Source organism: Trachurus trachurus, assembly GCF_905171665.1.
Source record: "Trachurus trachurus genome assembly, chromosome: 17".
NCBI classification, from domain to species: domain Eukaryota; kingdom Metazoa; phylum Chordata; class Actinopteri; order Carangiformes; family Carangidae; genus Trachurus; species Trachurus trachurus.
Window position 1 is genome coordinate 24580935 of NC_139900.1, and position 16278 is coordinate 24597212.

General features: G+C 42.1%; 2 protein-coding genes across 4 annotated transcripts in view; both read left to right on the plus strand.

The window, feature by feature from the left end:
* LOC311000604 (phospholipid phosphatase-related protein type 5-like) lies at positions 1-14030 on the plus strand (the record flags this gene model as incomplete). The annotated part of the gene is made up of 9 exons (XM_083991343.1): positions 1-204; positions 902-1028; positions 2673-2923; positions 2998-3174; positions 5079-5201; positions 11589-11593; positions 13587-13653; positions 13849-13920; positions 14022-14030. 9 exons carry the CDS (start codon positions 1-3, stop codon positions 14028-14030), a joined length of 1035 nt encoding a protein of 344 aa, XP_083847469.1.
* LOC311001225 (palmdelphin-like) overlaps positions 13466-16278 on the plus strand; it is a 17443-nt gene continuing 14630 nt past the window's right edge. For all 3 annotated transcript variants that reach the window (XM_083992252.1, XM_083992251.1, XM_083992250.1), the window contains exon 1: positions 13466-13514. The gene's annotated coding sequence lies outside the window, so the exon portion shown is untranslated. The remainder of the gene's footprint in view (positions 13515-16278) is intronic.

The following is a 16278-nucleotide window of genomic DNA, read 5'->3' on the forward strand; positions in this document are numbered from 1 at the left end:
ATGCTGTACTTCCAGGTGGTGATCCTGGCAGCGGCAGTGATGCTGGCTTACTACTTTGAGTTCACTGACACTTTCAGTCCGGCACAGCAGGGCTTCATCTGCAGAGACCCGGCTTTGGCCAAACCAGATCCTGGACCTGAACAGGACAGCCTCATCCAGCCTGTCATACTGTACTCTGTGGTGGGAGGACTGCCTGTTGTACTGGTAAGTCTGACTGCATGGTTAACACAGCAGCAGGACAGATTCAACACAACAGGTGAAGTGCTGTGTGAAGGCCAGGGGAGGAGCTATCTGCATTTCAATACATTCAATGCAACTATTACTGACTGAGAAAGCTCATGTGGCTGCAGCATAAACCTGTGTTGTATTCATTAAGATGTGGATACTGGAGTGGTCTGACAAGTTATAAAATGACCACCCCTTTTAACTGACTTTAACTTAATCTTTGAAGTACAAGACTGAATAAGGAGAAGTAATTAAACAAAGTGAATATTTCATAGAACAGGATAGATACAGGACTAAAGTTTCAACATCTTGAGGATGTGTTGTGCTTTAAACCAGCCACCAGGACTACTTTGTGTTGTCACACCTGTGCCCCAAACCCTGCCACCACCCCACCCTGCAGGATTTGTTTTTATGGGTTTTAACTCAATTCAATGCAGTTTAAATAAACAACTTTATTTATCCCCAAGGGGCAATTTAATCTGCTCTATTTATATTGAGACCACTCAGAGAACAGTTAGTACTCACTGACCCATTGTTACTAGAGCTGCAGAGAGAAGCATAGTAAAACTACAATAAGATGTTTACACATAACCTACAGTAGAATCCAAACATTCCTTCACCTTCTTTGTTGTCCTCTTCCTTTCTTTAAATCATCGTCTTTCATGATGTGTTGCAGATTTCGTGTGTAGAGCTGGTTGTCTTCCTGCTTCACTCAAACAGCCTTTACGACCAAGACAAGGTTCTTGTCATGGACGACTGCTGCTATGTGAATCCTATGGTGCGCAGGACCTTCCGCTTCCTTGGTATGATGGCATATGTTTCATGGTGAACTCATCAGTGCTACGTACTGTATTTGTAAATGATCCATCAGTGTCCTGTATGGGTGATCTAGCTTCTGAGCTATGACCAGCTCACTATAAACTTGATTAGACTGCTCAGGTTTTGTTTTATGTGTAAATCCCAGTAAAACCCAAGATCCCAACTGTTGTAGGCCTACAGTCCATTCATCATCATGGCAACATGTTGTCCTGGAAACACAACAATAAAAGGTTAAGTTGTAGGGTTTTTGTTGTTGCTGTGAACGTAACAGGGCAGTGTGCTAGACACAGTAGTTTAGGTGTGTATGTACAAGAGAAGACTAAGTTTGAAGAGTTCTCACTTGTCCACTTATTTGGTTTCAGATGGGAGTTTTCGAGATCAAAGTTTGACAGTATGACATTGAAATAAAATGATGGCCAATAGGCTAAATATTGTAGAGTAAATTATTTTCTGACGTGTCATTATAAAAGTGTGTTCAAACAAGCAGAGTTTTTGTAACCTGTGACTAGACACGCTATGAAAACTCACAACACCTGCAAATACACAAAGGCACTGCCAAACTTGCAACAGAGGACCGGCTACAGACTAATGCTAAGCTAACAGTACATATTTGCATGTGCTATTGACGTTATAACAAACCAAACAAACTCATCATATCTACAAACATCAGTAACAATCACTTCTTTGTGTCCCTGGAAACACTTCTGCACTTGTAAAGCTTGTTTCTGCATTTACAGGCGTGGTGAGTTTTTGCAGTGCATGCGTGATGCGTTGCTCTAAAGTTTGGTTCCCAACCTGGGTTCTGAGCCCCCTTCAGGGGGGCGTCAGAGATTTCAGGGGGTCCACAGAACCTTGTCTGTTCTGAGGTTGTGAAGTTATCAATATTATATTTGTGCATATTTAGATTTTAAAATCCCAATAACACATCCAATTGGATAATCCAAATCGACAATACAGTAGGAACAAAAACTTGCAACCTACCTGCTCATAGGGACAAGATAACAATTATGACACAACAAAGGAAAATGGACAGAAAATAACAAAATAAAAGGAAACAAAATAGATTAATAATTCAGAATGGATTCAAATGTATATGGGGCTCCTGGGTGTAATTACTGTACATAGGCTACCCACGGCAGGGCTTCATCTTTTATCAACAGTATACTTTTGTAAATAAAAGTTCGTATCACATTATTCTTTTGATGCGTCTGTGCAGACAGGGGTTGTGGATGGGCGAGGGGGGGCTTGTCTTTAACAAAAGCATGGGGGGGTTCAAGGAAAAAAGGTTGGGAACCACTGCTCTAAACCACCAGCATCTCAGACCAAAACAAATGCTTTCATCAGCCACTGTGCTCCACCTCATCTCTTTGGTTGTGTTTGACGTCACTCACCTGTGGGCGGAGCCTGTGTGTGAAAACAAATGTGTGGAGGAGGGACAACATGTAGCATGTGTAGCTGTTTACTGTACTGATGTTACTTCTTTACAGAACCGTTCAGTTACACACTGCTAACATTTATCAATGAATCAATCAATTAGCCTAATGTGACTGATTTCTGAATCTTTATGATGTGTCTTTTTACATTAACATGCTACTTTAAAATCGTTTCATTTGTGTGTGTCTCTGCAGGTGTGTATGTCTTTGGTCTGTTTAGTACAGACATCTTCGTCAACGCAGGTCAGCTGGTCACAGGAAGTCTGGCTCCTTACTTCCTGTCTGTTTGCCAGCCCAATTACACCGCCCTCAGCTGCCAGGACACCGTATACTTTGTCAGCCAATCAGACGCTTGCACTGGTGACCCCAATGAGGTCCTGAGAGCCAGAAAGACGTTTCCCTCTAAGGAGGCTGCACTGAGTCTGTACACAGCCGTTTATCTGGCGGTGAGTGTCCTCAGCCTCACCTCACTATGTAACCTGAAGTCTGAGTGCCATAACTGAATGAACTCTCTTTTCAGATGTACATCACATGCTGCGTTGACTGCAGGGGAGGTCAACTGACAGGCCCCCTCCTCAGTCTGTCATTGGTCGGTCTGGCCGTGCTGACAGGGATCAACAGAGTGGCCGAATACCGAAACCACTGGAACGACATGATTGCAGGACAAATCATTGGAGGAGCTATCGCCATTTTTCTTGTTAGTAGTTTTTCATTTAATGCCATTCATTCACATTATTCATTTTAATTTATCCAACTCGGGAGTTTCTTTATTCCAGTTCATTTGTTTGCTGGTTTCTCCCATACTGAGACACCTTTCTGAGATTGAACTTTAGCCCTCTCACCTTGTTGTTGTGCTTTTTAGAATGAAGACCTGCTGCTCTTGCAGTTAACATAACATTGTTCCTTCCACAGAAAGCCAATGGATTCTGGTCTTTAGGATTCTTTTAGAATATAAATCTCCCTATCATACTGGTAGTTTGTTCAGCAGGATCGTTTTCACTGATGAACAAACAAAACATGATGCATCTCCCAAAAACCAGCAACTACACTTTAGACTGGAGCAGTGGATTTCAAAGTGGGGACCGGAGCCCCCCTGGGGGGCCAACAGGGGTTCCTAGAGGGTCCTCAGTAAATTGGAAGGAAGATGAGAACAAATACAAATAACAAAATAAAATCAAATTATTGTATTTTGGCCATTATTATAAAATCTAATTTATAATAACATAACATATCGAAACCTTATTTGCCACGCTCATCTTTCTATGCAGTCCTGCAGACAAATGATCATTTATCACATCATGCCCATTATTAACTGATAACTGTTTCAAAACTTGGTTTGCAAAAGGGGTCCCCGTCCAGAAGTTAATGCTATCCGTGGGGCCTTGCCATGGAAAAGTTTGGGACTAAAGCAACTGCTCAGACAAGCAGAGCATCCAGAAAACCCAAACCAGCAGGCAACTGGAGCAAATCACCAAATCAGCATGTGCAGTACCTGTGCTGCCATAACAAACGAAGGAAGCGGAAAGATCCAACATTTTATGACCTTGGCCCAAATGGCCATAATAAAGGGAGACAGGCCAAGGTTAACAGTGAGAAGAAGGGGGCGCTATTTAGCTCAGTGGGTTGAGCAGGCCCCCCATGGGCAGAGGCCACAGTCTTCACTGCAGCTTTCCTCAGTTCGAATTCTGAATCTGGAGGCCCTTTGCTGCATGTCATTCCCCCTCTCTCTGCCTCCCTATTCCCTGTCTCCCCTAACTTACATATCAATTAAAGGCAAAAATGAATTTAAGCTGTATTACAGAGGCAACCACACATTTCCTGATTTATTGTCATTTTTTAAATGTTACGAACAAAATAAAAGGATGTTTCCCTAAGAGCAAAGGAACCAAATACTCTAAAAGACATGATTATACTGTAACAGCATAGAGTGCAGCAGTGGAGTCTCTAACACTGCAGTACAGGTTAGACTGCCCGGGTGTTACAATCCAGCCAACAGTCTCATGGACTCTTCTCTCTACACTTTGCTATACAAATAGAAAATGATACAAAATGAATATAATTAATTCTGATAAATGTGGATCTACCATCATCATCACAAGCACTGAAATTTCACAAAGCAGGGAGACACAAGGAGAACCTTCTCTGTTCCTCATGTTCACTCGTGTCTTTCTTCTTTAATCACATTATTGCATTAAAATGACTCTAATATTACATTTACATTTTGAGACAGTTTTTGAAAAACCCTCACAACATCCTGTCAGACCCAAACAGGCACCTTGCAGCTGTACATCATCACATCACTGGTCAAACAAATGTAGGTTTGTAGACTGCCAGGCTAATGGACTAAAGAGCTGCAGGACACATATAGCCTACATGTTGTTGTTGCTTCACTGAGTTTGAATTCCATTTTATGTAACAACTCATACACACTGGCGGGGTCACTCTGGATCACAGAGACAATCTAAACACAAATAATAAAAAGTCTCCCTCCAGTGACGATTCAAGCTCCTCGTTTGTATTCATCAGTGTATTTGTGACTGTTTCTGATGGAGTTATTACAGGCAATGTTTAATTTGTCTCCTCCTCTCTCTTTGTGTGCAGGTGGTGTTTGTGGTTCAGTATTTTAAGAAGAGACCAGGATTTCCTCAGAGTCCATCAGATGCGGACACATCAAATACCGATGAGACCCCACCGCTGAATCACACCAAATACGTTTCTACACAGGTAAAGTACTAATACATGCATGTGGTAAAACTCACAGAGTAAACAGGAACAGAGTCAGAACTGTGGTCTTGTCACATCACAATCCAGGACATGAAGCAGGGATCCACCACCATCCACCTCCAGCTCTGTGAGCTTGTTTTTAAGATTATAGTATCCCTCCTTCGCCTCCTTTAATCTCCTCCTCAGCTGATGTTGAACACACCTGAGGCTCTTCCTGTCTCCATCACTGAAGGCCTCCTTGTTCTGGAGGCTACTGATGATCCAGGATTTGTTGTTTGGAAATCAGTGTACAGTCCATTGCTACAGTGTCCATACAGAGCTTAAAGGAATATTTCAACATTTTGGCAAATTGGCCTATTGCCATAAAGTCAATGACTTGGCGGTTCCAGGTAAAATCACTCTTTTTTTCGTTCTCTTTTATACTAGAATCGTGAAAACGCATAAGATGATGTAGAACACACTTTTAGGAAAAGTCATCGACTGGGAGACATAGGGTTTTTACGCAAACAGAGTTTCTAGAAGGTTTGGTTGAAATCGGGCCGGTGGTTTTGGAGAAAATGACCAAAAACCACACAGGCCATTTTTGAAAAAAAAAAAACGACCACCCCGCGGGTTAGATTTTGGCCAAAAATGAAAATTTCTTCAAATTTCTCCAAACTCTGATATATCAGGGGAGGGGAGTCCAGCGCAGAATAGTACAGCGGTTAAGCCCTCAAAAAAAGGGGAATTTTTGAAAGAAACATGCATTTTAGGAAGCGGCGGTTCTAGTGTTAAAGGGATAGTTCACCCAAAATTGAAATTTCACTCATTATCTACTCACCCTCATGTCGACTAAGGGCTGGGAGAAGTTTCCAGAGTTATCAGTGGCTTCTCTGAGTTACAGGGGGTCTCGGCGTAGCAGTGCATGTCAATAAAACGGTTGCAAATGGATACCAACTGTCTTCGTAACAAAAAGACACACCAAAAAACATCCAAATACCTCCATGCTGCTTGTATGTAATGTCCGTCTTGTATTGAAGCCCCTCAATGCCCCGCAATGCGAAAAAAAAAATTAAATAAGTCTATTTTTCAAGATTGTTTTGTAGCGGAAGCTTCTTGAAGCTCCTCTTCCCGGTTCGTCATATTTGGACGAACTGGAAGAGGAGGACAGACCCTGGTTCTGTCCAAATTTGACGAACCGGGAAGAGGAGCTTCTGCTACAAAACAAGCTTGAAAAATAGACTTATTTAATTTTTTTCGGTGAAACTTCAGTGAAATTTCAATTTTGGGTGAACCATCCCTTTAAGGTCTGAGACTGGCTGCTGACCCTTCACTGTGATATGACCAGGGTTGCACCACCTGCTGGTCACAAGGAGAACCGGTGTTCCACCTTTATTCTTTCCAGTTGCAGTTGAGGAGGAAGGAAGAAAATGTTCTTTAAAGGAGCTTGAGGCAGGATCAAGGAATAAAACTCATTAGCGATACAGCGGCCGTAGCGGCCGTCAGGGTTACTGCAGCCATCAGCCAAGCTGGTGCGGGAGCGCGCATCAACTCTCCACAGCAGTGCAGCTGATGCTGTGACAGTGAATGGCTGAATTGGAAACGGCGTAACGTTACTATACCAGTGTTTTCCATTAATCAGCCGCCACAGTTTCGTTTGGGTCCGCCACAGCAGTCTCTCACAGAAAAAAAGAACAGCTTTCACTATCTCTCATCTCTGCCAGTCAGTCCCTCCACCTGCTGTCTCACGACACAGACACAGACACACACACACACACACACGTCGCGCTTGGCTGTTAATAAACAGTAAATGCTCCATGCCGCGCTCTACAGTGCTCAATTTACCGCGACACCCGGAGGTTGACCGCCCAGGCATGAGGTCAGCTCACCGGCCGCCGCCTCTGTGAGCCGCTAGTGCCGCTCGGCTGCTCTAGTGGCTCTGCACTCCTCCGAACACGTCGGAGAATTTCCTTACAGGCGCTGTTTGGATAAACTGACCACGGATGAATCAATCGGCTCATTGTAAAACTATTTATTTATTGAAGTAGCCTAAATATGGTGATTTTTGTACGTACAGAGCTGCGCTGCTCACACACACAAGCTTCACTTTTCATTCAAATGAACTAATGCGACTGCCACAGTGCCACTGTTAGATTTCATCAATGAGACCAGCATTTATCTCCTAAAAACAATTCAACCAGCTGACAGAAAACCTCTAAAAACCTGTGGGGAAGTTACTCGGCTCGTTTTCTTCCCTGGGAGGAGGACAGAGGACAGAGGTTGCCCGGCCGATGAGCTCAGCTCCCCGGCTGCAGCCTCTGTGACGAGCCGCTGCTGCTGCGTGTGTGGCTCTGCACTCCTCCGAAAAATGTCGGAGCAAATCTACTTACAGTCGTTATTTGAAACTGACAACAGATTGGGAATCTAAACTGTCACTTTCTCGCATGAAAAAATATTAAAATTTAAGAAAGTGACGTTATTTCTCTACTCGCTGCTCACATGACTGTTTAGGCTGCAAGACATCCACCGACCGCCGCTGGTCGCAAGCGGTGGAAAGCCAAAGCTGTCGAGGACACGCATGCAGCGTCATTTGACGTCACATCCGCGGACAGCGCGGGAAATTCAGACCCAGAATTGCAGCGCATTATGCAGCACACAGCCTGTTCAAGGCAACGGAGAGATACGCGAGTGGGCTCATTCTTTTTGGTTTTGAACGCTTCATCGCCCATTAGCAGTAAAAAACTTAAAACGCATGTGCATTTCTTCACAAATCTTGCCTCATGAACCTTTAACTGAATGGTGTTTTTCTCTTTTGGTTGTCTAGAACCCGGGCTCTATCACAGAAGTTACATGACTATGAGCGCCCACACCCGCCCCCTCTCCATGACCAAGATGTCCATGACTATCACCTGATGGCAATTTTAGTTTGACCTTCAAACCTGGACCTTTATCTTTACCAGCCATATGTTGAGGTTGTTGCCATTGTTGTTGCTTGTGTTATTTGAATACAATTTTAAAATAAATTTCAAACTTGAATTAAGTTTTTATACATTTTTTTTATACAAAGAACACATATCTGGTCCCTTGTAGGCTTCACTACATACAGGGTTTATTGCAAATTCAGAAAAAAAAAATTGCAGTTGGTTGAATTTGACAATAACACATAGCCTCGTAAACCAGCCTCTCGCGGAAATACATTTCATTTCATTTCTGAGGGTTTCATGCCAAACGCATCAGCGGCAATGAGGCCAGCCTCCACGAGAGGCTGGTTTACGAGGCTAAACAACACAGGCATCAGGTAAAGAATTCCTGTACCAGTCACTTTGATGCACTGGTTTACTCTAAGGTACCACTGTGTGTAGATGCTATGCTGTGGATGATGGTAGATGTAGAACCTGTAGAGTAGAAGCAATAGACAGCGTCCTTCACTGAAACTGTGAACCATGACTTCATATTTTACATTATAGAATCCACAGGTTCCTAAGGGTCTGCAAAGTAATTCTGTGTGAAATCTTGTAAGTGTATTATTGGTTACTGCTGATATCTGTGGTTAATGGTTAATTAATTGTAATGGTTTCCTTTCATGTTTTTGTCTCACAATGCTATACTATTTGGTTATACATTTTTATTCTGTATTTGTTCTCAGTGTCTTTGTTCTTTTTTAATCTCTTGCCAGTCATTCTGCTATTCCTGTTATAATAATAACTGTATTTAATAAATCACATGTCAGACACAAACTTCCTCAGTTGGCCTGGTCTACTGTATATCTTTGTGTTTTGCTGATTGCTGATTTGCTGATGTAAATGTTACTTTCTTCATAATTATGATATGTACGTTTTTTGTGATGCATGATTTGCTTGAGTGAGTGAGTGAGTGAGTGAGTGAGTGAGTGAGTGAGTGAGTGAGTGAGTGAGTGAGTGAGTGAGCAGGGGCGGGTCTTCCATGGTGGCACAGGGGGGCACCTGCCCCCCCTGCAATCTGATTGGCCACCCTGTATGCCCCCCAATGGTCACTGACTTGTAGTCATGTCAATCACTGTGTAAAGCCCTTCACCACTGCTGTTCACTGTACAGAGCGACAAGCACTAACTTCCGACCAAGGCTCTTAATAAACTCTGTAAAGCAAACATCCCAGTGTTCTGTCTAGTAAATAAAGAAAACTGTGTAAGATTGTTACTGTTCTCAATTTCACCATTTGAGTCATGCTTGTTCTGGTTATTCTGCACATTGACTGACTGTTACACAAAACACTGACATGTTTATTGTTCAGAGTTGAGCTCTAACTACTGGCTAAGAATATGGGGGTTAGGGTTAGATATTTCTGTTCACTGTGAAAATGTATTGTGTTGCCTATTCTGCTTAGACTCTTATTTACAAGAGTTGATTATTGATTGACTATAATTTTAAAGTAACATTGCGGAGTTTTTCGGCCTTAAAATAATGTTTCCAGACTCATTGCAATGATAGAAAAATGGTTAATAGGATGAATAGTGCTGCCGCTGCAGCCTGAGCCGGGTCGCGTCGGCTGAAACTGCACTATGTAACTTCCCTGCACGGGTACGAAATAGTAGAAATGATGCAATACTCCCATCTGCTGCAGACCGACTTTATTGCAACTAGTACTACATCAACAGAACAGAGTGTGTGTGTGTGTGTGTGTGTGTGTGTGTGTGTGTGTGTGTGCACGCACGCGCCTGAGTACACAGATAACACATCTCACTCCATTCTCTGCCATGACATTGACTTTTGTTTTTGCAATAAACAATATGATAACAACGCTCAAATACTGGCACACACTGACGCTCACACTCACGCAGACTGTCCTCAGTTAGCCAGAACAGAACATTTCATGTTCAAAAATTCTGTATGTCTTCACATAATCACATAATGGACTTTTTTTCTTTTTAAAAAAGAAATTAAACTGACCTGTCACTGACCTGCCACCAACAGCAGTGAGATGACATTTAGCGGAGCTGTTACACGAGAGGAAAAGATTTTCCCTCCAACTGTTGCACTTTGAAAATCACAAATGTGAATATAGATTATAGGTTTAGCACTGTGTAAACTAAAATGTACAGCAAAATTGGATAAAACAGAACTGCTCATGATAAAATTTGCCCAAGTCTAGAGGTATTTGTATCCCTAACAATAAGAAAAGACAGAAAAGAAAGAAAAGAACAAGAGAAAGGAGAAAGAGAGGAGAAAACAGAACGAGAAGAGGGAGGGGAGAGACAGAGGAGAGCAAGAGAAAGGACAGTGGAGGAATAGAAACCCCTCCCCTCAACTGCCCCCTCCCACTTTCTAACTGCTACCCTCCTCCCTTTACCCTTCATCCCCTGCCACCTGAACAACTCCTCTCGTGCTAGAAATGAATGGATTCAGTGTCAAGATTGGGTTTTCTCCAGGAAGTCTGGTTTTTCCCACCTATTTCGTTAAAAAAAAAAATCTGTTCTGTTCATTTTGTTGTTCTTGATAACATACATACATTAATCAATCTACAGCAACAACTGAATGAATGATGACACAAATCCACAAGCATTTGAAAAAAGCAGAGAAGATATCCCACCGACCATCTCTCTATGAAATCTCCCTTTCTCTTTCTCTCTATCAAAATAATCTCTATCTCTCTATGAAATCTCTCTCCCTCCCCTCAACCCCTCCCTCCCACTTTCTAACCCCTACCATCCTCCCTTTACCCTCCATCCCCTGCCACCTGTACAACTCCTCCTATACAGTAGCATGATGCTCTCGTACTAAATGAATGGATTCAGTGACAAGATTGGGTTTTCTCCAGGAAGTCTGGTTTCTCCCACCTATTTCGTTAAAAAAAAAAAAAAAAAAAAAAAAAAACATCTTGATAACATACATAAAATAATACATTTACGTATGTTAAATTAGCAACAATTGAATGATGGCACAAATCCACAAGTAGGCTACTTGAGAAAAGCAGTGAAGATGCTGCAACAAAAGCAGTGAAGATCAGTACACTAGCTATCTATGATATATCTCTCTCTCTCAAAATGGCTGACTTTCTGTTGGGTTGAGGTCATGATGTCAACATAATATGTGAACCAAGAATTTCCTAGAATTTCAATATGGTCCACCGTCTGACTTCATCGTCATTTGGGTCCTAAATATTTCCCCCCCTCCCCTTTCCCCTTACAATTATTACTATTACTTTATTTCTCTCTTTATCCCTCTCTCTATTTCTTTCTTTCTCTCTCTTATATTAAATATTAAATGACATGATTGTTCAATGCATGTAATTGTATTTTTCTGTATTTCTTTGTTATTTAGTTTAGAGAACAAGTTTATTTGTATCAGAGAAAATGTACAAAATAACGTTAGTCTGAGAGGGGAGAAAAAGCCAGCACACTCTCAATATCCTTTTGATGATTCTTTATTGCAGGACAGGCAAGCACAGACGTTTCGACCAAAGACTTCGGTCGAAACAAGGACACAGAAACTGCCCTCACATCAACAAGAAAACCAGTGAAGTCAACAGTATTATTAACCCACTGTTTCCAGGACATGAACTCAGATGAGTGAAATATCCTACTGCATCTTGAAAGGCACAATGGCACCAAATGCAAGTCAACATAAGTTTGTTTTCATATTTTGACACTGGATGTTGTGTCATTTTCAAGACAAGAGCGCCATTGAGCACTACAGTACTGTGTCTGTGGTTCTGTAGGCTAAATTGTCTTTGGAGCCCTACTCAGATACAGTAGCCACTTCTCTCTGAAGCCACGCAACACTTATTCAGTGAATCATTGTAATCCCAATGTGAGTGACACAGCTTTCTGCGATACTGTCACATGTCACTGTGCAGCTTCACTAACTGTCCCGGATTGTAGCAAGGTGCTAATTTCCATCCGGAGTCCCATAAACATAAAAACAGTTCAATGACAATACGCATGATAATGTAGACAACAAAAAGACAACAAGACGACTATGACAGTGTAAAACATATTGGCAAACACGTTCCATGGGTAGGAGGACCATAAGAGTTTCTGGGAGATAAAGTGCATAAGTGCTGGGTTGTGCTAAAGTGCAGGAGTGCATAGGTACCAGTTGTATTGCACGATGCCCTATAAGAATGTAAGTGCTAGATAGTATTGCACAAGGCCCTAAAGTGCACATCAGTTTAAAGTGCCATGTTGTATTGCACGATGCCCATTACACCCAGATGCACAAGCAGAAGTGTGTAGATATTGCACGAAATTGTAATTATGTAAGTACTACTAAAACCAAAATGACATACACAAAAAACATTATGTACAATTAACTGAAAAATAAAAACTCAGATGGTGCCCCGGCAGTTGTTATATAGCTACAGGTTACAGGTGGTCACATGTCTGGTTTGCTTGGAACAATGCTTTTAGTTTTCCCTTGAACATGGTAAAAGTGCTGCTCTCCCTAATGTGACTGGAGGTTATTCCAGATTTGCCCACCTTTTATAGATAAAACATTTTGGCCAAAAGTTAGATAGATAGATAGATAGATAGATAGATAGATAGATAGATAGATAGATAGATAGATAGATAGATAGATAGATAGATAGATAGATAGATAAGACAATTAAAAACCACACCCATTAAAAAAAATTGTATCACTGTCGTTGTCATTTCCACTGTCGCAACTCTGAAGGGAGGTACAGAGACGGCCGATTGATTGACACACTGTAATGATCCAATTGATTTGAACGTGGTGTTCAAGATGATTAGATGGCATTTACAGGTGACTGACTTTTTTCATTTTTGTGAAAAAGCATTTAATTAATTGGTTTCAATTGGAGTGTGAAGAGGATTTCAGACAATTTAGTAAAAAAAAAAAATGCTCCAGAATAGGATCACCAACCCTACCTTTAAACCAATCGTTTTTTTGTTTTTCATTTCGCATTCATCAAAAGAAAATCCAGTGACCAAAAGATACACTGACCTTTTTGCAGGCTAATTTGCAGGTTTTTTTGTTTGTTTTTCCCAAAAATAGAGAAGGGTTATGGAGCTATAGGATCTGACCTCATGCAGTATGAGTGGTTTCTCAGCAGCAGCTGTTGTACAGCGCCAGTCAGTCAGTTAGGACGTATTTGATGATGTTACTAACATGCAGGCTCATAGGCCTTTTTTTGGGGGGGGGGGGGGGGGGGGGGGCACAGATCTTATTGCCATTGGCTGACAGACGGACATCAAACTGTCAGTCAGCCGTAACGCGACACACGGAGTGGCCACGCCCACTTCCACCTGCCTCCGGGTGGTCTGGAGCTTCCCGCGGGACAGCGCAGCGGCGCAGGGCGGCAGGGCAGCAGGGCAGCAGCAGAGGAGAGAGCAGCCAGGTAGGAGAAGAGAACATGGTCTTATGCATGTGTGTTGTGTGTTTGTGTGGAGTGTTCTCCCATTATCCTCAGCTGTAAGGAGCTGCACTGCAACCTGCAGCCTCATTACAGTACCTCACAGTTAGCAGGTAAAGATCAGGTGAGAGGACAGGAGGGGCTCCCAGCACCTGAACCCCACACTGCCCAGCAAATGTGGCCTATAATATAGAAACAATAGAAAGGTAGAAGCTGACACACTGGGCTTGGTGCACCACAGAAAGACAACCAGAAAGAGGTGGAGATACTGTAGATAAGTCCTTAAATCTGTTTAAGCTTCAGTTTCTCCGGGCTGCAGCCAGAGCCTCCAGCCTCCACTGTAACCTCCTGTAAGGTGACACCGGCTTTCTCCTCAGGACTGCTCGCTCAGGTAAAGACTTTATTTTTAACACATTTACAAACATTAGAGTTGATGCTCAGTCATGAACCTCAGTGACCTTATCACTGTGCATTACTCATATTCTTCCACAGAGGATTTAGGACTGATACTTGTAGGATTAGGGCTCAGAGCAGGAGTGTGACTCGTGAATTCACACACTTTTAGTCCATGAGGTGCAAAACTGACAGATTCTTCTTTCATGGCTGTCTGTAGTCCTTGGTGCAGTGGTGTTGTGCATCAGTAGTGCATGTAAAACCTTTATATGTTTAGGTAAATGATGTCTTTATCGGTTAAGAAACGTTTGGGGCCTCAGTGTTACAGAACCGGATTTTTTAGGTTCAGTGTGCACAAGATAATTATAGGTTTGTTTGCAAAAGATCTATAAGTTGTGCACACAATACTGTATGTCAAATGTCCCTCAGAACTTGTTGCTGCATGTTGAACAAAATGCTGCGGTAACACAGCTCACTGCACCACAGCTAACAGGGCTCCAATGAGCACAGTGATGCCCCAACTTAAAATTTTAGGGGTGCAAGTAGAAGAATTAGGGGCACACACTGTTAATGAACGTAAATCAAAGCAAATATTCACATTTTCTTTTCATTCATGATCCTCACACACATTGGCCTGACACCTGTAACGGCAGATTCCAGATTCTTTGAGTTGCACATGTGCAAGTAGATGAAAAATTGACTTGCACTGCATGTCTCATATTTTATAGCAGCAAAATGTCTCCATTTAGGGACAGACTGGAGCCCTGACTTATATACCAGCATATACGTAAAATAAAATGATCAGGCACTGAGCACATGGGTGTTGCACTGATTGGCCATGTGGTCTGTCATGTAGAGCTGGCAAACAGATGGTTTACACAGATTAGCAAAGTCATGAGCAGATTAGCTCAGTTTACCGGCTACTTTACTGACTGGTTGCCTGCCTGACTGACTGACAGGTTCACTTCACACTTACATGCAAATTGAGAAATGCATTTCACTTGGTAAATAGAGCAGTCTGTGTGAGTGGAGGTGGGTCAGTTCAGCGCCGGCCTCAGGCTGACACGCTCCATGTTTGTTTGAGGGAGTTAGGGCAGAATAACACGCTGTCTCTCTGTGGACATATCAGAGACTCTTTTCTCCTGGCTGACCTCGGGTAGTGAGTGAGAACATGTTTGTTTGTCTCTGAGTCTCATTGTTGGACTGAGGAGTCCAGCAGACAGCAGTAAGTGTCTGTGACCAGTCAGCTGGATTTTAACTTGGCAGAAAGTGACCTGGAAATAGCAGCAGTAACTTTGTGTGTTTCCATCTAAGAATTCACTCCACCCCCTCAAATCCCTTTATACACATCTGAAGACCCACTGTAACCCCCCCTCTGACCCACATCTATATTTACCACACAGCTCCTCTAACCCCCACACACACCCTGACTCTGCAAGGGAATGAACCTAAAGAGTTGCACTGTTATTTTTAAATGTCTTCTGCACACACTTTCTGTTTGAAAGTTGAATAAATAGAGTCATTTATTAAGACTCCACAGACCTGTGGTGCATGCTAAATGGGCTGTATTTATATAGACAGGGCTTTTTTCTACACATTCACACACCAGTGATCCATAGGTGGGAGGCAATTTTGGATTCAGTATCTTGCCCTGGGACACTTTGACATGTGGACTGGAGGAGCTGAGATCAAACTATTGAACTTCTGATTATTGGACAGCACATTAACAGCTGGACAGATCACATGCTGAAGAAGATCTGTTTGTGATGTAATGGTGACACTGTTTCTGTGGAATAGTGGGTTCCCACTCCCTCAGCCCTTCTATATTTAGGGTTGCTTTCCATGGGAAGTTAAGATGGAGAATTTTGGAAATATTCCAAATTGGAAACTTTCCATGGGAATTATGGGAATTTATTGGGAATTATTGGGGATTTATGGGAATTAACTGGAAATTGGGGGTAATTGTATATCCAAACATAAATGTAAATATTTAGTTTTGTCATAAGCAGACATCCATGCAAAATAATAATAAAAAACATGACATTTCAACAGATTTATTTGTGAGTAGAACTTTATCAAGTTTTAATTCTTGTATGAACAATCAATTCTTTCACTGAACAACAAAAACATGAATGTTGAGTAAAATATTACCTTCAATTTTGTAAATTTCAGATTTATTCCTGTTTATTCCCATATATTCCTATTAATTCCCATGGAAAGTTTCCAACTTTGAAAATTCCTGGAATTTTGCAACCCTAGTTATAATGGTATATGAATGTAGTGTATTTGCTGTGATGGTGTCATAGGACTGGCCCTGCTGTTGTGGTCCAGGTAAAGATTGAGATAAGATAAAGAT